The 26,593-nt window shown below is 40.9% G+C and overlaps 1 protein-coding gene across 1 annotated transcript; it reads left to right on the forward strand.

The window, feature by feature from the left end:
• The first annotated feature begins 1,983 nt into the window (after positions 1–1,983).
• Positions 1,984–24,738, forward strand: SYNM (synemin). The gene is made up of 4 exons (XM_027465718.3): positions 1,984–2,913; positions 8,459–8,583; positions 15,579–15,652; positions 17,190–24,738. Exons 1-4 carry the CDS (start codon positions 2,128–2,130, stop codon positions 20,984–20,986), a joined length of 4,782 nt encoding a protein of 1,593 aa, XP_027321519.2. The 5' UTR covers positions 1,984–2,127; the 3' UTR covers positions 20,987–24,738.
• The last annotated feature ends 1,855 nt before the right edge of the window (positions 24,739–26,593 follow it).

Consider the following 26,593-nt stretch of genomic DNA (forward strand, 5'->3'; position numbering starts at 1 on the left):
GACAATGAACCTCGGAAAAGCACAAGACCTTTGCTGGAGCTCAAGAGACCACAGAGACCCAATTGGCATCTGCTGTCAATGAAGCAGCAATGAAGTTTGTCTGCCCTTTCCCTCCCCAGATCTTTGCTACTACAAACCGTGTTTTTTCATTTCCTAGGGGCAGGATGGGGCCCTTTGCACCAGGGATTTACCTGGGGAGGAGGGAGGCTCCAGGCCATTGCTTGTCTCAATTGTGCCAAAGATCTGCTGCTGAGAAAGTGACCTCTTCTGTTGGGCTCTTCTGCAGCCATCTTCAGGGGCTGTGATAGTGAAGCTGCGGCTCCACCACCCCTCTTCCCCTAGGGCAAGACAAATAATAAAGGAAGCAGAAGCCTCTGGGTGTTTTTCATTTGCCCATCGTTGGTAGATTGTGTCAGGTTGCTTTTTCCTTTCCTTCTTTTGCAGGCACAAACTAAGACTTCAGGAAAAAGGATGCCAAAGATGTGTTTGCATTTCAGGTATCTGCACACCTGGGGGCTACGGAGGGCTGGAATCCAGGTCAGACAGTGTCAATTCTGCTCCAGCAAGGGCCTAAACTTTGCTCATGACAGTTGTTCCCTATCCTAGACCACAAATTTCTTGCCCACTTGCTGACATCAAGGCCCAGGACCAAGCTACAAGCTGTTTAGCAGACATCAACAGGCACAAGTTTCACAACAAGCTGATTCCCCAGCCTGGAAAGCTGTTCAGCATCTAGAGAGAAGTTGTGGTGTTTTCTCAAGAGAGATAAAGGCAGAGGTTCAGTACCTCCTGGGTTTTCCACAATGTAATCATAAAAATTTATGAATGCAGCTGCAGCAAGAAATCAGTCAAGCTGTCGGCAAGAAAGAACAAGCGACCGCTAGCTTGACATTTGCAGGACATTTACAGCAAGCCCCAGAAAGCTCATTTCAACCAGCCGCCCTGCTCCTGTCAGTGCAGCAGCATTGCTGTGGGCAGCACGCTGCTTGCCAGCCTGCTCTTTATTTGGGGTTTTTAGGCTAACAGTGACATCAGAGGTAGAAAAAGCCTGTAAACCACAGGAACCTACCTCCTCCCAGAAGCACAGTGGTTTCCCTCATAAAAGAACAGCAGGTGTTAAAGCGTCACCGAGGGACTTGATTTTGACCACAAGGCCAAGAAAAAGCAAGTGTCTTTAGTAAATCTCAGCTTCCCGGTGACCTCTGACAGAGCAAATCTGCCAAGGCTGAATTGGCTCACTTTTAGGCCAAAGCCAATGATTTATCTGCGGTGGTTGGGCTCAAATCCTGGAGGCTTTATTGAGATTAAAAGGGAACTCACTCTGTGGAGAGCCAAGCAGCAGCCAAAATTTGGCCTTTCTGAGAGAAAGAGAGGTGGGCTGCAGAGGTGAGGGGCTTCAGGAAGGGAGGGACAGAGTAGAACAGGGGATGCTGTGCCCCCAGAGGGTGGATGCCGTTCGGCTGTTCCCCACTCCCCAGCTTCACAGGGCTTGTGCCAAATTCCTGCTGCTTCCCAGTGTGACTGGTGCTGGGAACCGTCCCAGGGAGTAAATGCAGAGGTGGTAGAGGTGCAGGTGCTGGCTGCCTTGTGTGAAGCAGCAAAGCTCTGCTCGAGAATTGAACCGCGTGCGCGAGAGGGAGCGAGAGAAAGAGTGCCTAGGGAGATGAAAAAGGTTCAAATGAGTCATCCTCATCTTTTCCTCTAATTTGGTAGATCATACAGGGAGCGATGCCTCCCTGCCTCCTTGCTGAGCAGCTCGCGGAGTCCTGGAACCACAGAACCGTTAGGGCTGGAGGAGACCTCCAAGATACCTGGTGCAACCACCCCGCTACCACCGGTGTCACCCCCCGATGTCACCCCCCGATGTCACCCCGAGCCACCCAGCAGGAGCGGCCCGGGCCCGCCAGGGGACGCCGCGGGGCGGCGGAGCGGGGCCGGGGGCGGGGGCGGGCGGCTCCTGGGGGGCGGTGCGGGGCCGGGCAGGGCCGAGCCGAGCCGGGCCGGGGCAGGGCAGAGCAGCGGGCAGCGGCGGGGCCGGGCAGAGCCCCGCGGGGAGGCGGCCAGGAGGGGAACGGCGCCGGACAGCCCGGGGACCCGCCGCGGCCCCGAGCCCGCAGGCCGGGCAAGATGTGGCGGCGCTGGGAAGCGGGCTGGGATGAGAAGAGGGAGCTGCAGGAGCTCAACTCCCGGCTGCGGCTCTTCGTGGGCCGGGTGCGGGAGCTGGAGGAGGAGAACCGCTTCCTGGCTCGGGAGCTGGCGGAGCTGAGGCAGCAGGAGCTGGTGGGGCTGCGGGTGCCCGAGCAGGAGCTGGGCTGGCTGCGGGTGCAGCTGGAGGAGCTGAGCCGGGCCAAGTTGGAAGCGGAGCTGGAGCGGGACGGGCTGCGGCGAGAGCTGGCCGAGCTGCGGCTGCTGGGCGCGGAGGTGCTGGAGGCGAGGCGCCGCCTGGAGCCGGAGCTGGCCCGGCAGTGGGAGCTGCTGCAGAGGCTGCGGGGAGACTGCGTGGCCCTGGAGGAGCTGCTGCTGCAGCTGCAGGTCGAGCACGGGCAGCTGGCCGAGAGGCAGCAGCGGGAGGCGGTGGAGATGCGGGAGCTGCGGCTCGACCTGGCCGCCCTGCCGCCCCCCTTGTCCGTGCTGAGCCTGGAGGAGCTGGAGGCGACCTACGAGATGGTGCTCGGCCAGAGCTGCCGGGAGACCCTGCTGCGCTACCAGGAGCAGATCCGGGCGCTGCAGGAGCAGGAGGCGCAGAGGAGCCGGGAGAACTTGGAGCTGCTGCGGGAGGAGGGCAGGCAGTGCCGCCAGCAGCTGGAGGAGCTCCGGCGGCAGGGCCAGGAGCTGGTCGGGCTGCAGGAGAGGCTGGAGGAGGAGCTGCTGGCCGGGCAGGAGCGCCACAACGCCGAGGTGGAGGAGTACGAGGTAGCGTGGTGGGACCCGGCCGCTTCGCTGCTCCCCCGGGGTCTCCTCCTGCTCTCCCGCTCGCTTTTTGCTCGAGGTCCCGGCCCCCGGTGGGATGTGAGCCCTGGAGCCCCCTAAGCCCTGCAGCAGGATTCCCCCGGGCTGCAGGAGGAGGTGGCCCTGCAGGAGCTGGCTGCTGCCCAGCCCATCCCTGGGGGCTGCAGGGAGCCCCCCTGCCCTGCTTTAGGGAGATCCTGCTGTGAAGGGTGGGGGGCCGCAGGGTGACAGTGACCCTGTGAGAGCCGCTGGTGACAGGTGCTCCCCTCCCGATGTGCCCTCTCCAAGTTCCCCAGAGCTGCTGCCTTGCCAGGGCCCTGCTCAGGTTGACTCTGGGATGGATGAGCCATGTCCCTGGGTGGTGGGACACGGAGCTTCCTTCCCTTCTGCCCGGGGACTTGAGGTTGACCTCTTGGGATCAGAGAGAGGATCCAAATTTTTTAATTTTTTTCCACTTCTGGACATAGAGAAATGTTCATAGTCCATGCTGTAGTTGAGAAAAGTTAGTCTTCTGAAGGCAGGATGATTTCTTACAGTGCAACAACATAAAGCTGAGTGGAAATTGTTTGGAGATAAAACTTCAACATTGTAAGTGGCTTGTAGCAGTTTCAGGTGGATATTTGGTTGTTCTAAACAGGGCTATCGTGGCATCTGTAGCTGAGGATTTGTTTGCTGGCAGAATGATGTTTGGCAGCACGTATAATCACCCTGTGTGTGTGAACTGATCAGCAGATGCCAGGACAACAAAATATCAGTTCATCGGATTTAGGGCACAGAGCGCATATTAGCTCATCCAGACCATCGATCCATTTCCTGAGGGCAACATTTCTTTTGTTCATTGCTAGACCTTTTACTAACACTCTGCTGGAGCTCCTTGTTTATCCGAACCCCGTGTTTTCATGGTCATGTTGGGTCGAACAGCCATGGCAGGTCATGGAGGTGCTGGCCAGCGGGCAGGGACAGGGACCTGCTGCTGTGGGTCTGTTTTTTGTACACTACTAGCTTGTTTGCTTGTTTGCAATCTGCAAGCTACACAATGATGAAAACATCATTTACCTCTAATCATCATTGCTTGAACTGAAAACCTTTAAATACAATGTTCTTTTAAAAAGAGCATTTAGCATCGCTCATTATCGACACTACAAATTTTTCTTCTAGAACCAGTGGGATTGGGTGTGCTCAGATGCCTAGCTCTTTCTTTCAACTCAGCTAGGTGTTTTTATACCAGTGTGTTGTTTCTGTATCTGCTTGCTATTTTAAAGAATTTTATACAGAAGAGCAAGTGGAGACAGTCCAACACATTTTAGAAGTCAGATAATCAAAATCAATGCATGCCCTGCAGTTGTTCTGTTTCAATACCCAAAACTGGATTGTAATTTTGCTACTGAGATGATAAACTTCTGTGTTACTCCCAAGAGCATCTGGCATACTTTGTGTTTTTACAAGAACAATAGCTAGTAATAAATAGTAATAAAAGAAAAAAACAACAGTGCTTTGATATCCAACTTGAAAACATGTGAGCTGTCTCATCTTTGTATATGTATATATAGATAGATAAAAAATGTTTGAATTGTGGTGAAAATGACACCATAAGGTTTAAATCTTCTGAACAGTTCCATATTTAAATTGCTGGGTTTCAAATGGAAAAGGTCTTCCAATGGCCAGTCTGTTGTACATGAGAAAGAAAGTCTTTCATCCACATCTGGTGAGAAAAAAATATAGAACGTGTAGAAATAGCTTTTTCAGGTTTTATTCTTGTGATCAAAGCTTTTTTTCTTTTATTGGTGGAAGTATATTTAGCATGGATTTCAAATTATGCTTTAAAGAGCATCTATCCCATGGTTATTTATTGGGAAGTGTCACATAGAAATGATATGTATGTACAGATTTTAGTCAAGTGGTTACTGTCCATTGCAGCTGCAATAGCAAGTAGATTTATTCATACTTTCCATATATCATCCAGTCGCCTTATATGTCCATCTTTGTCTCCTGCCCCATCCCTATCCTCGCTAAAGCTTTCAGCAATGTTAAATAGAAATATGTGCTTGGAGTTATAATTCAGCTGAACCCTGTAGGCGGTAAATCACGCATTGTTTGGAACATTTTCACTCGTCCTGGATGCCGAGGGATGAAGTCAGTAGATCTCTTATGTCTTACCTCCATAATTTTAGCTGTGTGCCCTAACAATACTCACGCAAAAGCTCCCGGTGATCTGAATGCAAGTTCGCATATGGAGTGACAGCAGAAGGAAGCCCCGTATTTTTCAGATGTGTAAGAGGCCGCAGCTCATCCTGCTGCTTCAGAAAGAGGCAGAAATCCTTCACTAATTCTGTAGGTTTAGGATTAGTTCCCGTGTCCTTGTTGTTGGGTGTTCCAGAGAAGAAAACATTTTGTCAAATTAACATATCAATATTTTATGTGCATTTTTGTGTACCAGTTTCTAGCCAGCTAAGCAGAGAGTGTCAGTTCTTCCCCTTACTGAGCCACTGAGCGAGCTGTGGGTTTGGTGAACTGTACCAGATGGAAAGGGCTGGAGTCTGAAACCCTGGTTTTATTCCCTCAGTAGGTACAGTTTGGACAACCCAAGTACATTCTTTTCCTGCCACTGCCCTTCTAAAATTTCCCACTGCTGACTGGAAAGGGACATCTGAAGGATGAGTTTATCACTTACATTCAGTTGTTCGGTTCTAGTAGGACCTCACCACAACTTGGAGGACAGTTGATGTAGATGAGAAACAAATCTTTACAAGTTAATCCCTTTGAGGAAACTCCATTGTGGAGCAAACGTGGCTGCAACAATGCAGATTACCTTTGGCAAAATGGAAGTTGGTCAGCTTGCAACCTCCCAAACTTCATACACCTTTTAGCATGCTTGGAAGCAGTACGTAAGGCCAATTGTCCTCTGTATTGTGTTTAAACATCAGGGCAGGCCAGGCGGTGGCTGTCTGCCACCCAAGTCTATACAATGTCTGCTCCTGCTGGAATGAATTCCTTCAGAGCTATTGCACAGTTGGCTGAGGTATGTAGCCCCTTATGGTAATCATTAGGACACTGTATTTAACACAAACTTTTGGATCCCATGTGCTCTCTGAATCCAGTGGGTAGAATCTCAGTGGCTTTTCAAAGTCAGGCTGCAGACCTTTGGGGTGAGGAACCGAAGTTCTTTGACTTAAGCACAGGCGTGCCTACCCCCAGTTTTTTGGAGTTGCACCCTTAGTCCAGCATACAGACTCTCTGTATAGGTTCTCCTGGGGCTTTGGCAACACCTGTGCATTGTGAAGCTCTTTTTAACATATGCATGCACATGTACACTTCAGCCTCTGTTTAATGGGGAGGCAACAAATGCCTGAATCACTTCTTGTCTTGTATCCAAGCTCTTACCACCTTTGGTAGTTGGTCCCGTAGAGATGCAGTCTTTCTTGTCTTCTCTTCCTTTCACTGACTCTTCTGGTTCTGGCAACATCTTCTCCATTCCTTTTTGATAGCCTTTTCCTTCTAAAAGCAGGGCCTGGCACTTTTCTTCCCTTCTCATCTTGACATTTTCCATTGTGTCAGTTCTTGAATAGGCCTGCTGCCTCAGAGCTGCTGAAGGTCAGTGGTTCTGCTTGCCATCATGCACGACCACACAGGGTGTTACCTCCGCTGCAGGCAGGGGATGGTTGATGGTGTTATTTCAGATATTATTTGTTATTATTAGCTTCAGATATTATTTGTCTTCTGACATTAAAAAAAAAAAAAGTTTAACATACACTGAGGACTGTAGGCAAGGTTTGTCATATCGCCCAAGTTTAATACCCAAGCATCAGTGTAATTGTATATCAACAGCTGCAAATGAAGATGAATGTGTTATAGAGATATACCTACATGTCTAAGAAGATACAGGCAGCTTCCTTCATAAAGCTTTCTTTTTGCTTTTACTTTTAAAAAAGGCCATTAATGTTGGCAATGCCAGCACCTCATATTCTTAATTCTTAAACCTCACTTCTGCCAAGAGCGTATCATAATGGCATTAAACAGAGTGGGGAGTCCCCTGCTCTTTGTTTTTATGCTGTTGCTCACACTGTGATACTTGAGCACTCGAAGCATAAAAGTGAAGTATTTTGAATTTTTGAAAACTAGACTACCCGTGTCTTGATTTTGCATTTTGTATTGCAAAGGATTTGTTAAGATGTGTCTAATATATGCTGTCATGAATTCCTGTTCAGTGTTGTACGTGTGTATGAGATTTTGTTCAGTAAGTGGCAGTTTGGTGTTCCTGCCTAGTGCAATGTGATGTGAACCAAATGGAGCCAGGCCTTTGCTGAGATATCCTTTCTGTCTTCCTAGCTCCCAGAACTAGGTGTAATCTATAGCATTTCTGTTAGCATCAGTCTGCTGGCTGAGGAGGACAGATTTGAGTTAGTAGATTATATCCGTAGCAAGGAAACCATTAAGAATCACACTGAGCAGCTAACATCAATACTTTTAGTTCTGAGTCTGCACTGAACAAGCTCCTTTCAATTATCAGAGGAGGGTTTATTTTCTGGAGGTGGGAATTTGCCCTTCATGTGAGATGTAACACCAGTGATTAGAGTACTCATGTCCTGCAGTGTATTTTCAAGAGGAGTCACTTACATTGGTCTAAATCAAATCTTAATGTTCTGTCAAATACGTCTTTGCTTTTTCTGTTGGGTGCAGTTACCCAGTATTTAAAGTTCCATGTAGTATTTTAGAGTGTGTTCAAATTTAGATCAATTTGGATCCTTTCTCTGCTTATCAGCTTCTTTCTCCATTTTCAAACTTGTTAAAGAAAGGTGGACAGGTTTCTCATCAGTCCTACTCTCTCATCATTTATAGTCGTCATATAAAGGTGCAATGTTGTTTTGAGTTATCAAGATGAAAAAGAGCAATCTCTTTTGTCTTCTGAGTAGCTGTTAGGAGAATACTGTGTGGTTTACGAAGCAGGCATCCAAGTACTGTAGAAAAACAGACTGGAAGGAGCCTCTGAAGGTTCATCCGTTACCTTCTAGACACTATGAATATCTCCAGATACTTGAATCCAAAGACTGGCTTGGGCACACATGTCTATGGACCTCAAAATACTAACAAAGAGAAATTGCCAAAATTCCCAATCTCAACTATGGTTCAAACACTCACACCTAAGGTCTTAAAATGATAAAATGAATCACATTCAAGTCACATTTATAAAGCAGTGTATTTTCCTTGCTAAGTATGCTTGATAACTTTTGTACAGGGCATTTGAATGGGTGTTGCTTAAGTATTTAACTAGCTTCATAAGGCATAAAGTGAAATCTTAGCATAAAATTTTGCTTCAGTAATAATGCATATGGGGAGGTCACAGAGCTGATCTGTTCTGTTTTTTGAAGTGATAGAATATGTTAATTTATTGCTCTCTCAGAGTTTTGTTTATTTTTTTTGTTTGTTTAATTAAAGCTTTTAAGTTATTAGGCATACAAGTGTGACAGATGTTGAAGTTCATTCAATACTAAGAATCAATATTTCTGTTTAGCGGATAATCGACGCCCTAGAAGAAGAAAAGCAGATCCTGAGCATGTCGATCACAGACTACCTGAAGGACTATCAAGAATTACTGCAAGTGAAAGCCGGCCTCATCCTTGAGATTGAAACTTACAGGTAAGAGTTGCGGTCACACTCAATTGTCTAATCGGAGGGTGATTTAAATCCCAGATGTGGGAGTCCCATTCATCTTTCCACCGTTTAAAATATCAGTAGTTAACTTCAGAGACTCAGATCTAGACTCCTTGTATGTGTTGTAATTTTGTTAGAACAGCGCGAGTGGACCCCTAATGTCAATTTTTAGTTTGCCATTGACTTGTTCTGGGACATGGTTATCATGCCATTTTGTGCTTGACTGTGCAAGCAAGATGACACCCTTTCAGTAGGCTTTTAATATGTGATGTTGTTTGAGATCTCTGGAAAAACTGTAAGAATAGTAAAATATCATTATTCATAAGTAACACTGATAGGCATTATCAGTGGGCAGAGGTGAATGGAATTTGATCCCTTGGGCAAAACTAACTCTAGTAGTAACCCATTCTATTCCGCTGTCTGTAGAACATGTTAGAGAAGCCAATATAAACCACAGGAATCCTCCTATTACCTTTGTACAAATATATTGGTATGTAAGAAACCACCTTAGTCCTGGTCAAGTTGACATCAGGTTGATGTTAATTGTTGATGCTGTATTTGATTACGAGCTGAGGAGCCACTATCTCAATCAGTAAAATGTAAGGCAGTGTAGCTGCCATCTGTCAACTTGCACAGCAACCTTCATCATTTAAATATGTTGTCTACCGGCCACTTGCAATACCAATGTCAGTAATGAGTTTCCCATTCTTGTTTTGTTTCAGTTGCAAAATAGTGGGAAGGTCACAGAAAAGTGCATTTGCTAAATCCTGGCTTTCTATATCCTTGGTTTCTTAGGGAAATAGGTTTTATTCTTGACATATTTCAGATATCAACAACCAACTTTTCAGCTAATAAATACTAAGTACTATATATATATATATATATTATAAGTACTATATATATTATATATAATATACACAGTCTATATATATATACATACAGAAAATTTGAGAAGCTTATAAGAGTAACTTCTGAATGGCTTGGTAACAAACTAGAGAGCAAAAGATGTCTGTAGTCCATCAAAAAGTAAAAAGAGTCCATGCAAGGTGCTTTGAGTATTGTATGCTGTGATGCACAGCCCCAGGCTGGCTCCTGGAAGGGATGCAGTCACAAGCAGCCTGTGGGACAAGTTCTTTGCTATAAATTGGTGAGAAACGGTACCTGGATGTTTGTTGGTGGAGTGGGATCCCAGTGATCCTTGGAAAGCCAGTAGTGTCTGGGGCATCATTAGTGGAAGAGGCAGACTCTGGAAAAGTTAGCCAATAGCGATCCTTACCTGTGTGCATTCTGTTACTTTTGCCAAAAAAATATGATTTTTCTAAACTTAATCCCATCTGTGACATTGACTTTTTCTGGTTTCACTTAAACTTTCCCCATCTGGTTTATTCATCTGCAAAATGGGATTAGCACTTTCACACTAACAGAATTGATTCAATGATTAGTATTCAGCCAGAATTGGGAATGATAATGCCCAGATGTTTAGATGTTTTGACACATTCTTAGTTAATAAGTGAACCGTCAGTGTTTCTGCTCTGCCTTGTAAGCCTAGGAAATTCTGAAACTTCTCCAGAAGTTTTATCACTGATTATCTGAGCACTATTGGTTTGTCTAAGGATTCCCAGCCCTTGATAACAGAGAACAATCCATCTGCAGCATGTGGTTGTTGCCCAGTTGAGATGCTTTCTCAACATGTAGGGTTTCTTCATTCGTTTGTAGTGAATGCAACTGGTATCACTGCTCTTGGCAAGGCAGACTTCAGTGGACAAATGAGTATCTATCCACCAGAAAAGATCTGGAGATGAATCCAGAGAAATGGGCAGTTCAGATCAGAAAAAAAAAACAAAAAACAAAAAACACACAAAAAAACCCCCTAATGCTTGCAAAAAAAAATCTTCTAAAATCTCAGAAGCTGGAAAGCATTTTTTATTTGTTTTACGTGTATGCAGTTTTACCTCTTTTTTTTTTTTGGCTTTCCCCCTCCCCTCACTGAAGAAAATAATGCCTTCCCTACTGGATGGCCTCTATCAGCTCTGCTGATAGGGTAAAATCATAGATCCAGTTAGTAAGCTGCTTAGTAAGACAATTCTGGACTGCTCATCTATACTTTGAAATCCAGTCTTTCTGCCAGGCCTTTCAATCTGTGATACCCATGGCACATGAACCCAGCTTCCATTCATTTTCACATATACCCTTGCTTATGCATATTGGAAACAAAAGGCACCTATTCAGGCTCAGTTCAACATCCTGAACTTTCCACTGAGAAGTTTCCATGAAGGCTTTGGCAGTTCCTTGCTTCTTGGCATTATAGGTTAAGGGTGTGGTGTCTGGTCTACTTCTTGGAGCTGTCCTTGTACCTCCCACCTATATTTTCCCTTTGTTTTACAACTCCTACAGGTCCATTTTTAAAGCTAGTTCTTTCCATTAGTCAGTACTGCTTCTGAACTGGCAAGAAGGTTCCCTGTTGCAAGGAACACCCTTCCCCAAGGACCAAGTGTACTTCCTCTAGGATTCTGCTCAGCCTTTCTGCTCTGGACGCTGAGGCCCACTCAGAAAGTGAAATCTTATATGGTTTTATAAAGTTAGACCTCATGGAAATATTCATTCCCAATCCTTTTTCTCCAGTGCTTAGTAAATGTTTATCAAGTTCCTTTTGATTTTGGTCTGTGTTCTTGGAAACCTGCAAAACCACAACTACTTAAACTATCCTGAGTTTTATTTCCAGAAAGAAGTGGTGAACTATTCACTGCTTAAGACTCTAAAATTAAAAGCAGATAGAAAACCTGCTTAAGGTTTCTCCCTAAATCTCCCTAAACTTTATTGTTGTTGAAGGGTAAAATATTTTATTTTGAAATCTTAGTGTCACACAAGTGTTCTATCCTCGGCTATCACCCTGCATTTTGGAGCAGTGGAGCCTACAAAGCATGTTTTTTTGGTCATGGGCATTGTCAAGACCTCCTTGTCAGGCCTACTTTCCAATCTTTCTTAGGGTGATTTCCTCCATCAACACCTTTCCTATCCTACCTCTCATGAAATCATCACCAACATTAAGGCCTCCTCAGCTCTTCACTATAGCTTCTACAGTCACTTGCATTACAGCCTGCTTACACCTTGTGCCGTCCAATACCACATATGTCTTTTGCTTTCCTGGAAAATATTCTGAGTCTATCATGCCCAAGGATTTTCATGTGCATTCAGTCACCAGCTGTTCTTCACACAGTCCTTGTTCTCTCATCCTGAGATAGAAATGAGATGTGTGGGATTGGCCTTTACCCCTTAAAAATGCTTCGCCCTGTTCCATTTCCCAGAGAAGTTTTGTTTGTTTGTTTTGTTTTGTTTTGTTTTTAACTCCTTCTCAAATACCTGGGATAGAGAGGATGAATTTTTATGGCCTGCTGGCTAACTACCCCTATCTCAGATTTCTGTAACCGTTTCTGTAACTGAGACAGAGCAAGCTATTGCTGTTGTGAATGACCATGATAACATTCGCGTGGCATCATTTTACTTTTGGTAACTTATTTCTTCCCACCCCAAGCAGTTTATCTCATCCACCTGCTCTCCTGGACTAATTTTTATCATCCAGCACACAGTAGGGTTTCAGGTTGGCCACCATGTAGCTGCTTACCTTAGATAAACTGTATTAATAATGAGATGAGTTAAAGGTGCAGTTGTAGTATTTTCTGGCAGCATTTAAACTAAGTCTTAGCACAGTGTGGATATATCTCATGTGGGGTCTGACCTCGAGGAAGTGGCTGGCAGTTATTTTTTAGGAGAGTGCTGCATGGAGGATTTTTTTTTTGTTGTTATTACTGTAAATACTTAGAAGTTCATACAGTTAAGATTAATCTATTATTCAGGTTTAAGATAAGATTTAAAGCAGCCCTTACCACAAAGAGCTTATGACTTAAATAATTGGTGTTAAAAAGATATGCAAAGGAACAAAGAAGCAAAATGCCCTGCATAAACTAAAGCGATGGTGAAGCTGTTGAACAGAACCTGACTTTGCTGGCTTCCTGATGAGTGCTCAGTACATTGCACTACAGTTTCTTATGCTAGCTTATTAAACTAAAGTCAGTTTAATATTTTCTTGTTTATCTGACAAGCTTGATGAAATGCATTATGGACTGTGTACCGTAAAACACTGTCCAGTTTTAGAGAGGTTTCATGAAGCTTTGCCTTTCATTTTCAATTACAACATATTTTCAGTAGTAATATTTCAGCCCCGGCTTTTCTGTGTGCTGTTGCCCTTTGCCATATACAGTTACCTCTTGGAACTTATTTTTAGTGACTTCATACGTTGCTGCAGCAACTGAACAACTGTTGTTTTAACAGCAGCCAGAAATCCTTAGTCAAACTACCCACATTCCTAGTTTCCTTCATCATGCTTAACACTTTCATTGCCAGCTCCTTGATACGCTTCTGTAATGCTACCAACTTTTCTAGTATGTATTTCAGAACAAAACTGTTGGCACCCACTAACTTCATCAGATAAGATGTTTGCTCTTGGGAACGCTCTCTAGAAGTGTTGAAGTGATTTAATTCCTACCAAGCCTCTCTCAACATGCACAAAGATGAGTTGCTTATACTTTGGTTTTACCTAATAAATGATGTCCTAGCGTTGAATTTGGCCAACAAACTACAAGTAAAACTGTTCATCTGAGCCTGCTCAAGGGGGGAAGTAGCCTGTAAATAATGTTAGGTAATTGTAGTCTGGCTTTTCTTCTGGCTCTAGGCAAATCCATGGTTGCAAAGAACAAAATTGCCAATGATCTTTGCTGGTGTTGCATTGCCCTACTGGATCTAGGAGCAATCAGAAACCAAAAGAAGCATACAATGTCCAAAGAGATTAGTCATGTCATGTAAGATCTACAGGTGATACTTAAAATGTCTGCATTATTCATTTTTCTAGAAATGCCCAGCAAATGTGTTTATCCCAAAATCTTCATGTACTTTCAGCTCCCCCCAGGGAGTCAGAAGCCTCAGTTATCACAGTCCTCCAGCCTCCCTCTTGACAACTTTCATGTTGCGGCTCTGTGTTATCAGTACAAAACATCTGGCATTTCCAAAACTGGAAATGATGAAACAGTTACCTCAGCAGTAGAAGTGACTCTAAAAACACCAAAGTACCTTGCTGATTATTGCATTCAGTTGCATATTTAAAGAACCTGCCATAGGATTTTTAGGCTGCTGCACCACAACACTGCAGTTTAGCATTATTTCAGGGTACTGCATAGCTCATACCTCAGCAAAAGTGGAAAAGGGACACATTTTTTTCTTCTTTTCTTGAAGAGCAGCTGGACATACTTCATATCAGACAGTACAAGCATACAGGTAGAAAGAGAGAAGAAAGCACACACAAATTTCCAGAGAATTTACTAGGAATTCTGACACCCAGTCTTATTGGACCACCGTACCTAACAATTCCTGGACTGAATGAGATGTCACCCTGGCATCTATTTTTTGTACTTGGTAAATGGAAGAAGCCAACAATTTTATTTTTATAGGGCAGTTTGGTAATTACAGAGAATGGACTTAGTCCTTTTTCCCCCAAGGGTACATAAGTATGTTGTGTGCCTGTATGAATTTTCTTAATGTAGAACAGTTATTTCTGAAAATGTTCTGCCCCTCAGCTTTGCTAATATCTCTGTGAAATGTACCTCTGGAGTATTTTCCACCGCTGTAGAAAGAAGAAAATGGAGGGTAGCAAGTTATTTAGGAATTGAGAGGCTGTGGCTGCTGTCAGGTTGTTCTTGAGGGGAGGTATTGTCCTTGCTCCTGCATGCTGTGTAGGGAACTATGTTTGGCATAAAGGTAGGATAGCAATAGATTGGGTGCAGTGACTCCCAGAACACACAATGTGTGCCTCCAGCACAGAAGAGGCAACCTAGCAGTCCCCGTTCTGTGAGTTAGCACACTGAAAGGAGGTAATAGGCAAACCTACAGAGCAGATTATCAGCAGTGGTTCCCTGCTGGATCTTTTATCCAGGCTCTTTTGCTTGTAATGATATAATTTCCGTAAAGGTGAACAACTTAGTTTGTCCTGTCCATTTCTGAAAAAGTGCAGCTGAGCTAATATGATGTCTTGGTTGGTCAACATGAGGAAGCCTTGACCACAAGGCTTGTGGAAGTGGCAGCTTCTGGAACTGTTAGAGAGGCGCTGCAGAAAACAAATGGATGGAAGAGACAAAGAGAGGTGCCACTAAAAGAAACCAAGCAGTTTCTATCGCAATGCTTTTTTTTTTTTTTTTCTAAGTTCTTTTGTGTAAAATATGTTGTGTTCATTTCAGACAGAGTAAGATCTAAAAATAGTTATTTAATGCACTTTAACACTGTTTTTCCTCCAGAACTAGCCAGCATTTGACAGCAGAAGTAATACCTTTCTTCCCCTTTCTTTTGGAAAGGATAGAAATTAGAAATCCTGGGTGTAGCAGTCCCTCATACATCATCTGCACCACTTTTAGTACTATATTACCAGCAGGAAAGCTGCTGATTATTCACTTTCTAATATTTTCTCATCTTTGCATTTTCTTTATAAAACATTTCCATGTGTTTCTCTGAAAAAGCTTTACTGAATAGTTGCTAAGTTTTGTTTGGATTCATTTGTTCCTAACTCTCTTATAAGACCATCATTCTGGAAAATATTGCTAGCTTCTGTGATTCCATAGTGGAAATTGGTGGATCTTGTCCATGTCAGGAAACAGTATATTGACTAATTTGGAAGTTTTAACGTAAAACTATATGGTTTCTTTGCTATAACCTACTGTAAGATTATTGTATTGTTCTGAAGAATTGGACTCAGTAAACTAAGAATCTGGAAGGAGCTAAAGATTTCTTATTCCCACTGATAAAAATACAGGATGTGAAAAACTCTCAGGATCTGACCTACCTGCAGAATAATTATTTCAGTTTCTAAGACTTATACATTTTAAATATTATGATTATTCTTCCCAATATTGATGGAATGCTTTCTATGTGTTTTGCAGAGCTTTGTTGGAAGGGGAGAGCAACCAGTGGATTATTACATGGAGAGAACAGCTTGCAGGGCAATTGCCTCAAGGTAAAAAATTACTATTAAAACTGAAAGTTGAATGAAGTTAAATATAACTGGAAACTATCGCGTTACGGTGTTTCTGAATTTTATGAGTGTACTGCAAAGTGAATATTGAGTCAAATTTGAGTTTAAATATTTTAAATCAACATAGTGCTATGCTATATGAGATAATTTATAATTCATAAAATCATGAATCAGGTGGAGAAGGTAAGCAGGAAGTGATGTTTTGTAGCTCTAATAGCAAAAATAGCTCTAAAAGCAAAGCTTTTGGATGCCCATAGCTCTGAAGAGAGTTTTGAAGTATGGAGCAAGAGGTATTTAACAAAACTTAGTTAAAACCTTGGCATTCATTATCACAAGATGTTGTGAGTGTTAATAAGTTTACATGGGTTTAAAGACAGATTTAAGCAGAGTAACGAAAGAAAAATCCAATACTTACTAAACATAAAGATACCATTTCTATCTTAGGAGCTGCAAATCTCTGGAGGCTGTGAGAGTATACCAGGGAAGTATCACTATTTACTTGCCCTGTTCTTATACTCTTCCCTATGTATCTACTGTTGGTCACTGAAAACAGGACACTAGATGAGATGGACCTTTCATCTGACTGTGATGGCCACTCTCCACTCTCATGAATTAGTCTAGATAATATGCCTGAGTTTTATCTTAAGTGTTGTCTTAAAGATCATCAACCTATCATAGGCAGTAGTCCTAGAAGAGACTTGAAGGCTGTATCTGTAGCAGCAAATTAAACAGTCGGGCCTAGGCCAAAACACTCGCATATGTTTGCATGTGGTGTTAAATTGTTAGCACTGCCCCGGCACGGTTTTGATCTGGACTATCTGGTCCTTTTGCAGACAATGCTCAGGTGTGATCAGTGGTTACTGCAGGCCAGGAAGCACTACAGAAGTCAGAGCAGATGTGGCTAGCTTTTTAGGAATAGGAAATTTGAGTCAGTCTTAGAGCCAGTCAGTGCTTCCTGGTCCATTTTATTAGCTTGTGCAAATATGGCCTAAGAGGTTCTTTATTACTCTCTTTTGTTGTAGTTTGTTGTGTCTTGTGGCAACAGAGAGTTGTATTTGTGTTGACTATTTCCATTATACGGTGGCAGATATGGCATTCATTCTTCAGAGAAACTGAGCAGCTTCAGGCCACTTTGACTAACAAAGCAAAAACAAACAAAAAAAAAAAGGATATTAGCAAACATTGTTTAAGAAGAAGTTTTAAATGTAAATGAACCTTAATATAAATTTGAAATGTGTAATTCTTAAGTAAATATAATAACCAGTAGATCATAAAACATAAAATTAGCAAGCACTTGCAACTTAGTAAAAAGCTTTGCTTTCAGCTTTAATATATTTTATGCATAGACTTAATTATCATGCAAAACCTACTGGAATGCCTTGCCAAAGTTTCACTGAAAATGAAGAGGCATTGTTTCTTTAAAAATTCTAATATTACATTTCCTACTTCTCTTTATTTTATATTCTTTTTAGATACAAGCCATTATTTTAATGTTTGGTCACCTATACTCTTTTTGCAGATATTATAAACACTTCATATAACTACACTGATATTTACTCTGCTTATCAAGAAAGAAATAAAAATCAAGCTTCGCCAGCTATCAGGATCACTGATACAAGATACAGAATACCTGCAGCAAGTATAAGCAGCTCTGCGCACTATTCCGCTCAGTCAACACAGGCTGGATCACAGACATCAGCGAGTGGAAAAGGTTTTGGAAGAGATGTACTTGGTTCAACATATCGCCCTTCCACAACTGTTAGAACAGACGAAAGGATTGTGACAGACCACAAAGAGTTAAGAGCATTTACTCCATCCTACAGCAGCTGGAGAAACACAGCGACAATTCCAGAAAGAAAGAAGACAGAAGTTACAGCTTCATCCACAGTATCTTTTTCAAAACAATCAGCACACACTGAAAGATCAGACAAGGACAGCAAAGCAGACAAAAAGCCAGAGAGTACTGAAAATATAAGAACAAAGCCAAGCTTCACTAAATTTCCAATTTATGAGCTGAATACCAGCTTTAAACCATCTACATATGAAGAAACCATAACTGAAACTCGGACCACGGTAAAAGAAAAAAGAGAAGGTAGCAAACCAACCGAGGAAAGAACATCTTTGCTGAAAGAAAAAGATAAGCTGGAGAAACAAACAAAGGAGGAGAAAAAGAAGACAGATGAGAAGACTTTTGTACAAGAACGAAGTGCTGATTTTGGAAGGAAGACTGAGACAAAAACAGGGGTAGAACAGAGAAAATATGTCCGTGAGGAAGTCATTAATCAGAAGGTAACAGGGGCTGATATTTCTAATGCAAGAACTATGAAAAGCGAATCAACCAAAAAAGATGCAGACGTATCCAGAAGCAAAGATGTCATTGAGATACCCATCACTCTTGAAACGACAGCTCCTGACAAAGTATCTCAGAAGAATAAAGAAGACATCAGGTTTCAAGGTTTTAAAACTTCCACAGATGACCATGTAACCAAGTCTGATGAAATTCACAAAGTTCGTGTTACAGAATCTAGTCTGAAAGATGAAGAGAGAATTAGTGACAGAAGTCATAAAACGGGAACTCTGTCGACAGAAAACATTGCAGAAAATATTGTTGCTGACATTCTTAAAAGTTTTACACAGTCTTCTAGTTCACAAATATCAACAGACACAAAAGTCACCTATTTTAATAAGGAAGAACAACCGGACGATGGGAAAATAAAGACTAAGACCACAGTGCAATCTCGAGTTCAGGAGAAGATAGATATTTCTGATACTGACCTAGGAAGTCTTTCTAACCAGGATGTTAGAAAAGTGGTTCGAGAGGGTGTTGAGGGAACTCCCTCCAAACAGAAGATAGAAGATATAGTACATCAGGGCCTGAAAGGAAGTGAGGGCAAAAAGAATTTGTCTGTTAATGTCGAGATTGTAGAGGAACCACTAGATTACGCCACTGATGAAAGGACTGATTTTTCAACACCCTTTGAAGTAGAAGAAGTGGAAGATACATTCCCTGAGAGAGAGAAGCGCTATGGCGATGAGGAACAAACCGTAACATTTACACATGAAGATATTAAAAAGAGGAAACAACGCCACGAGAGCTTCACTCATGTGGAGGAAGTCACCGAGGAAGATGATTCACCTATTGAACAAAAATATTTTGTATCTGTTCCCGATGATCATCCTATCGTTAATGAAAAAGATGATGACTCAGTATATGGGCAAATTCATATAGAAGAAGAATCAACTATTAAGTATTCTTGGCAAGATGAGTTCTTGCAAGGCACACAAAGTAAGAGGGATGAAGGTGTAAGCTCTGCAGAGGAAACGTATCGTGTGGTAGGAGAGGAAGCAAGTGCCCATATTTTAAAAGCAGAGCATCCCAAAGCTGGAACATCCCATGTTGAATCTGTTGTTACTGAAAAAGAAATAAAAATACCCCAAGAATTTCAGACTTCAATAAAGGGTCTTTTATCAAAGGAAACTAAGGACCCTAAACATCACTTGAAGGAAGCTTTGGAGCAGCTGGAAGGCAGTCTCCCAGAAAGCGTGAAAGAGGAGCTGTCTGCATTAACAAAAGAAAATCAAGCTGAGTCTAGTAGCTTAGAATTTGATATCAAAAAAGTTGACCAAACAGATGAGGGAGGCTCAGTGACAATTGTTGCTGAAGTCAATCTATCTCAGACCCTTAATGCTGATGAGTTTAATGTAGCTCAGCTTGGTGAAGTAATTGCAGGTGAGAAGGAGAAGACAACATTGCACTCCATGAAAAAAGAGAGCTCAGAGAGAGTTGATGGTAAAAGCGATATAGAAATAGATGTTTCTTCACGCAGTGATAATTACACTCCTTTGGCTCAAGAAGTCTACAGTTCATCCACAGTGAGGAGGAGTGGTGGCACAGGCTATCATACCACTGAAAAAGTTACTTATGATGGTTCAGTTCTGGAAACTGCAGATTTTGGAGAAGTCTCCCACTCACCAGAATCAACCAATGAGAGCAAATCCATCAGGCGCATTAGAGTTGGTCCAACAGAAGTCCAGAGATTCGAGCAGATCATATATGAACAGCCTGGTTCTGAAACATTCGGGCTCAGTGCTACGGAAGATGTTGTTCAGACAGAAGGCTCATCAGAGGTGAGCCGGTCTGTGAGGCATTTTAAGCTGGGTCCTAAAGAAATCCAAACTACAGAAGAAGTAATTTTTAGAAGCCCCAGTACTACAACCATAGAAGAGATTGATTCTGGAAATCTTTCCCAGCAGAAATTTTCATCAGATTTCAGTAGGTCCACAAGACAGGTTACAGTAGGATCAAGGCAGGTAACTGAAGAAATGTCTTTTGGAGAGCCTGTTTCAGGCTCCCTGGAGCTCAATAGCTCGGAGAATCTTTCTCAGACAGAAGGGTCTGTGGATGTCAGATCAGTAAGGCACTTCAGATTAGGTCCAAAAGAGATTCATACAGAACAAGTTATCTTTGAAGGACCAATCTCTGGTAAAGTGGAGGTCAGTGACAACAGAGACTTCTCACAGACAGAAAGTTCAGTGAGACACATTCAGTTAGGTCCCAAAGAGTTTATGACAGCTGAAAAAGTAATCTACCAGGGCCCCGTCACTGAGCACATAGAAATCAGTGAAGTGGGAGACGGAACTCGTTCAGAAGGCTCGGTAAAGCATTTTAGACTAGGTCAGACAGGAGTTACAACCACGGAGCGTATCATATATCAGGGCTCCCTTTCTGAAATCCCAGAGCTTATTAATAAAGGAGGACATCTTTCAGAGACTGAAGGAAGCTCAGATTTCAATACATCTTTCAGGCATGTTAAAATAAGTCCTGGGGAAACTCACACTGAGCAAATAGTTTTTACAAGACCCATTTCTGAAACACTGGAAGATCTTTCACAAATAGGAGAGTCATCTGAGAGCAGTAGGTCCATAAAGCATTTTAAAGTAGGATCCAAAGAAACATCTTATACTTTTCAAATGGATGTTTCCAATATGGGTGGAGTATCTACAGTGGCAAGTGGAGAACAGCAAGCAACGATGCTCATATCTAATAAGCAAGACCCTTCTTTTAATCAGTCACAGATTACAGTTGAAAGTGACCACACTGTAGGAAATGAAAGTAAAAGAAGTGGTTATGTTCTCTCCAGTTTTTCCCAAGGTCATGGTGAAAAGGTAGTGGAGGAGTCTGCTTTTGATAAAACTGTACAATTGCAAAGAATGGTAGACCAAAGGTCAGTTATTTCAGATGAAAAGAAAGTTGCTCTTCTCTATCTGGACCATGAAGAGGAGGAAGATGATGAGAACGATGGACAGTGGTTCTGAAAGGACACTTTAATGAAGTCTACTTGGTAATTTGCTTATACAGGTTTTGACTATCCTTTTTTTTTTTTTTTTAAAGCAGGAAAAAAAAAGGGATGGGAAGACATTCAATCTGTTTTGATACTAATAGTGGACTGAGAAGTATTGAATCTAAGCCTCTGCCTATTCAGCACACTTTTTACTTTACTGGAAATTTTATTTTTGGGAGAAATCATGCTATTGCGTTTTTCCTCAGATGTGTTTCCAGTGACCTGAGATTTTTTCCACCCATAGAGAGAGAAATTTACTAGTGAGGAATTCAAAGGATTGTAATTTTGTTTGTTTTATAGCAGGTTAATTAACAAGTGTGTATTTGAATAGGATTTTTCAGTTTCTGAATACTGTATTCTTCTTGGTTACTAAAATACTCAACAATTCTCTTTTAAGCTACTAACCACAAATATAAGAGGTCATAAGACTCATGAAAGTGGTAGGTAGCTGGTTTTAAGTTCCATTTCTGTGTACTTGTATGCAATACCTAATGAAATTGTAAGATAAGATTATTACATCCGTAACAACTAAAAAAATCCTTAGGATGGAAATACGCATAGCAAGCAATGACAAAAATGGTAGTATTTGTATACCTACAATGTAATGAGAAAAAAAAAAAAAAGAAGAGGTAACACTGAAGCAAGAATTTCTCATGATATTCCTAGTGAGAAATATTAATTTTATGGTTGCAGAGTACGTTTTATATTTTTGAAAAATCCAATTTAAAAAATAAGCTAGATAGTATTACTGCTGATGTAAGGAGAAGAACTCTTTACAGCTTCAGCGTCTACACACATTAACAACATCAAGTTATTTTGCAGTATATTGATTACCTTGACGCAAGGTATTGCTAAGGATAAGAGTGAAGTGTTAAACATTACGTAGTGCATAATTATGTAACAGTGGAATTAGCTGATACGTTCTCCGTTCTGAAGAAAAAATGTAAAAATGATACTGATCACGTCTATGATCGTCACGTGTCAGGTAACTTCCAGATAATCCTTTCTTTGTTTACAAATGAGATGTCCTTTTTTCCCTAGCCCTGCAAACCCAACCTGAGATTTTAATCCCCCCCACTTTTTTTTTTTCCTTTTTATGGTTATAACATTTTTCTCAGGCCAAAGTTGTTTTCTACTTAAACCATTTGAAAATAGGCTAATTCACTTGGATTGCACATGGGTTAAGTGAAGGATGTAATTCAGTTTTACAATTGCAATTCAGTGACTTCAAAGTCCAGATCAGAAGCCAGAACCAGTAGCTGCACTGAACTGTGCAGTGATAGCAGAAACAAAAATAGCAGCGAAAATATTTTTGTCACTGGGGTAAGAAGATACGATACTGGACACATACAAGAAATATGAATCATAGAGAAATGAAAAGCTGCTATATTTGCTATATTCACATGCACACACGCACATTCACTCACTCACCCTCTCACACTTTCTCTGCAGAGCACACACAGCTGTATCCGGATGGCTCTGGTGTGCCAGTCTGGTAGTCTCATAATTATTTTCCTGTGGTTCTGTAAGCATAGTTCTGTGTGTGCTAACCCAGATCAGAATCTAGTGAAACTATCGTAGTCTGGTGTGGATATTCACTTTTCAGATTTTTTAATATTAACAGAAGCTAGATTTTTCAAAACTGACTGCGACTTTATAATATGAATGTAAATGCAAAGCTAAGGAGAAGCTACATGCTGACTGACATATCATTCTGTTTCAGATACGGGACAGATTAATCATTGCGTGCCTTAGTAACTAAATTTAAAGCTGTATAAAGTATATTTAAGCTATTATCAGTGTTCCAAAGACAAACTTAGGAGGTTTGTCTGCATTACAAAATTTTCTGTATATTTTCCTGACTTTATATAAATGCAACTGCACAAGTGCCAGTGTTGATCAGGATTGGATATTTTTTCAGTTATATACTATGAAATCATTTGTTGAAATTGGCTGTGTAACATGCAGCTGGAAGATGAATAGGAAACTGAGGTGTGTAGAAGCACTAAAGGCATGTATGCTGAGCTTATTTATACCGTTCACTGTGTAATAATAATAATATTTTTTTAAATTATTCATACATGCTTATAAAAGATCCCGTGCTTCCATTTATAAATAGGATGTTATTAATTGTCATACTTCTAATATCATCCTATAGTTTTGTTTCATTAGCCGACCGTCTACTTTTTAAAAATGGTAACATGTTTATTTTAATAACTGCATATAAACCAGAATTTTCCAGCTAGATGCCTAACTGTAAGCAAGCAAATTCTGTACTTCAGGTAGTAAATAACTAAATAAAGAAAGGAGTCGGGTCTATAATAAGTAACAGAGTTAAAAAAAAAAAAAAAAAAAAAGTGTTATTATTCTCAAAGTTTGATTCTAACCTATAACTTAAACATTTTCTGTAAAATAAATCTAAGAATACTGGAGGGAATGTATTTTGTAATCAACAAAAAGCAACTTACAAGGTCAATCCTATTTATTGATAATTTGTGGAAGCTTTGACAGACATTCTCCTTAGGAAAAACTCTACCAACACTCCGTTGTGTTTATCTTCACCTGCTCAGCAGATTATGTCAACTGAAGGAATAAACCACTAAGGAGCATGTGAATCACAAAACACAGGTGTCCTTAGAATTGCAGGAGAAAAAAATAAAATAAAATAAAATAAATAGTATTGTTTCCACTGAGGCAAGAACACCTCTTTAAAAATTCCTGTTAACATCAGACAGGTATAGTAGATAATACCAAAATACGGTACTGGTTTGATTGCCTGGAGAGACAAATTTCTTTAGTGTACTTTCTGTAGTTCCATTTAAGATCAGGATTTTAGTGAGCTGTTGGAAAGTTAGTTTAGTCTAGGGAATTGTCAATGTGCATTAGCATAACATTTAAATATATGCACAGTTCCTTTGGAAGAATACTTTCAGGCCGTGAAAACAAAGAAATCTTATACCTATGAATAAATGTGTATGGATGGTGTAAGTTTTAAAAACTTTTATATAAGCAGCCAATTTTCCATTTAGCTCTCATTAACCTGAGACATTTTGGCATAATGACAGCTTTTGGATAACACTACCTCCAGGCAACAAAATGTAGTTAGGTGGACAATCACATCCTGCAAGCCTAATAGTCACATTTGCAGAATGAGGGCCATAGGTACATATGTTACTAGTAAGAGCAAATATACCTTACTTACTGTGTAATGTACTAACTCACCCTATGTGTAATCACTTTCTGCATAAGTATTAGAACGTGGCTGAAAGGATTGGTGGTATCACCTCAGTCAGCATGCGCTTCTGAAGCTTGCTTATATAAGCTGTGCTTTTCATTAAATACAAAATAAAAAGAATTTTTATGCTGTTTGGATTAGGAAAAAAAGCTTTTAAAATAATAATTACTAATTTGGGGGGTAAAAACTATGTATTTATATGCTGAAATAGATCAGAAGTGGGGCACTCTTTTCTAAATGTGTAAACCACTGGTCTAGGAATCAAATCGAGAAAGATGTGTGAGAGATCCAGAACTCTGTATTGACTGTTTGTGAATAGCAGGTGTTTAAAAAGACGGTAAGAATGTTGAAACTGGGTTGTTGATGTCAGCTGTATGAGACTGCAGGCAGCTTGTGTTTTGGTTATTTGCAATGAAACTGCATTTTTGTGGTGGTATAAGCTTTGTGATTTTACACTTTTTCACTCTTGAGTATTAAACCATCAAAATCAATGCAGATGTTTCTCTTTCTTCCTGTCTGATATTTTTAAGGCTGTGATGCCAAAAAAAAAAAGGGGGGGGGGGGATTTGCATTTATAAATATCTTGTTCTAAGGCCTCTCAGACTGATGAGTTCATTTCAGTCCAAAGAATGAACATAATTTTTATTTCCAGCAAAGGCATTCCTCTTTCACATCGCTAATAGAAATGACAGCAAAAGATAGCATCTTCTTTATAGCAACTACATTTAACGTGGGGGAACAAGCAGCAGTTCTTGAGTTCAACAACAGGTAGCAGGAGAGGAAGAGGCTAAAACAACACAGAAGGTGGGACAGAAGGTAGTTTCCAGTATTATAACTTGACCAAGTACTAACTTTTACTCTTTTTTAGCAAAATAAAACCTTCTTACGCATGCTTAGACTTGTAATGGAGAAGTGTGTGTGTGTTTGTTTTACAGTACCACTCTGTATACTCTAAAGCTTATTTTTCTCTTCAACCACGTACTTTATTTGTAATGAGGTAGAATTATCAGGCCTTTAACCCAGTTTTATGTTGATAGAAGAAATGGGTCGTAATGAATTTTGTGTGTGTGTGGAAGTGAGATATTCTTAAGCTAGTTTTCTTATTCTTCAGCTAGTTTTATCACACTGAGAAAATTTCCATGGTTCTCCATTTATCCCAAAACATGAAAAAAGTATCTGAAGTTAGTGACAAAACACAGCATTTTATGAAGATGGTTAAATGATCAACAGCATAATTTCCACCGAAACTGGCCACCATCAGAAATACATGTTTTCAGCCTTCATCTACGAAGTTAAGAGGTTTTGCTGCTTAAACAGTCAGTTAGGAAGATCTGATTTCCCTGAAACTTGAAGCGTGGCTCTGAATAGCAAGGAATGGCTCTCATGGTGGGTTGGTGTTGATACACTAGTTAAGATTTCTTTTCAGTTTCCTGTTTTTGACACACTTGTCAGTTGTGATGACACTTCAAAGATGCAATGAAGATAGGGTGTTAAATTCTAGAAAGGAGTACTTTGAATTAAACAAGGAAAAAGAATAGGTATTTATTCATACTCCAGCTATGCCTGCCCCTGAATTTTACTTTGATTTTACTTCTTCTGTACTGAACTTCAGTGTTTTTTTTTTTGTTTGTTTGTTTTGTTTTGTTTTGTTTTTTGTTTTGTTTTGTTTTGTTTTACAAAAGGAGATAGAAAACCAGTAACTAATATGTTGAAAAGACAAAGAGTTTAAGACATGCTTATCTGTGTTAATTTTTCCTTTACTTACCTATGCAAGCAATCTTTCCTCAAATAAATTTATTTTTATTCAGTATTTCATGCAAAGAAAGGACATTGGGTCTTTGTGATGGATAAGAGAATTGGAACAAATTCAGTCATCTTTGTTAAGAAAGAAAAGCCTGTCTTGTACTGGCCTTGTTTCCTGGTATTAATGTTGTGCCTAGGGACAATAGTCGGAAGGAGATTCATGGTGGGTTGGTGCTGTCAGTGTGGGTTGGTCTGTCTGATTCAACCTCTGTTTTGTCAGTATTTTTGTGACTCTGAAAATGGGGTAGATTATAGTTAATTATCAGTCTCACATTGTTGCTATTTTAATTTTGTCATATTTACAAATGCTGCACAGGGGGTATGCTTGCAAGATACTCATACATTTCACACAACTCTGAAAAAAAAAAAAAAGCACATTCTCTGTATAATTGGAAACTTCTGTTTTTGCCTTTTTTTTTTTTTTTTTTTTTAAAAAAAAAAAAGGCCATAATTTTGCCTTTATTTTTACTTAAGGGTGTTGCATCATCCTGTCAAAACAATGAGCTGCTGCATGACCAACTCTGTCACTATTTGCTATTATCA

This window comes from Anas platyrhynchos, chromosome 11, assembly GCF_047663525.1.
Source record: "Anas platyrhynchos isolate ZD024472 breed Pekin duck chromosome 11, IASCAAS_PekinDuck_T2T, whole genome shotgun sequence".
Classification (NCBI taxonomy): Eukaryota; Metazoa; Chordata; class Aves; order Anseriformes; family Anatidae; genus Anas; species Anas platyrhynchos.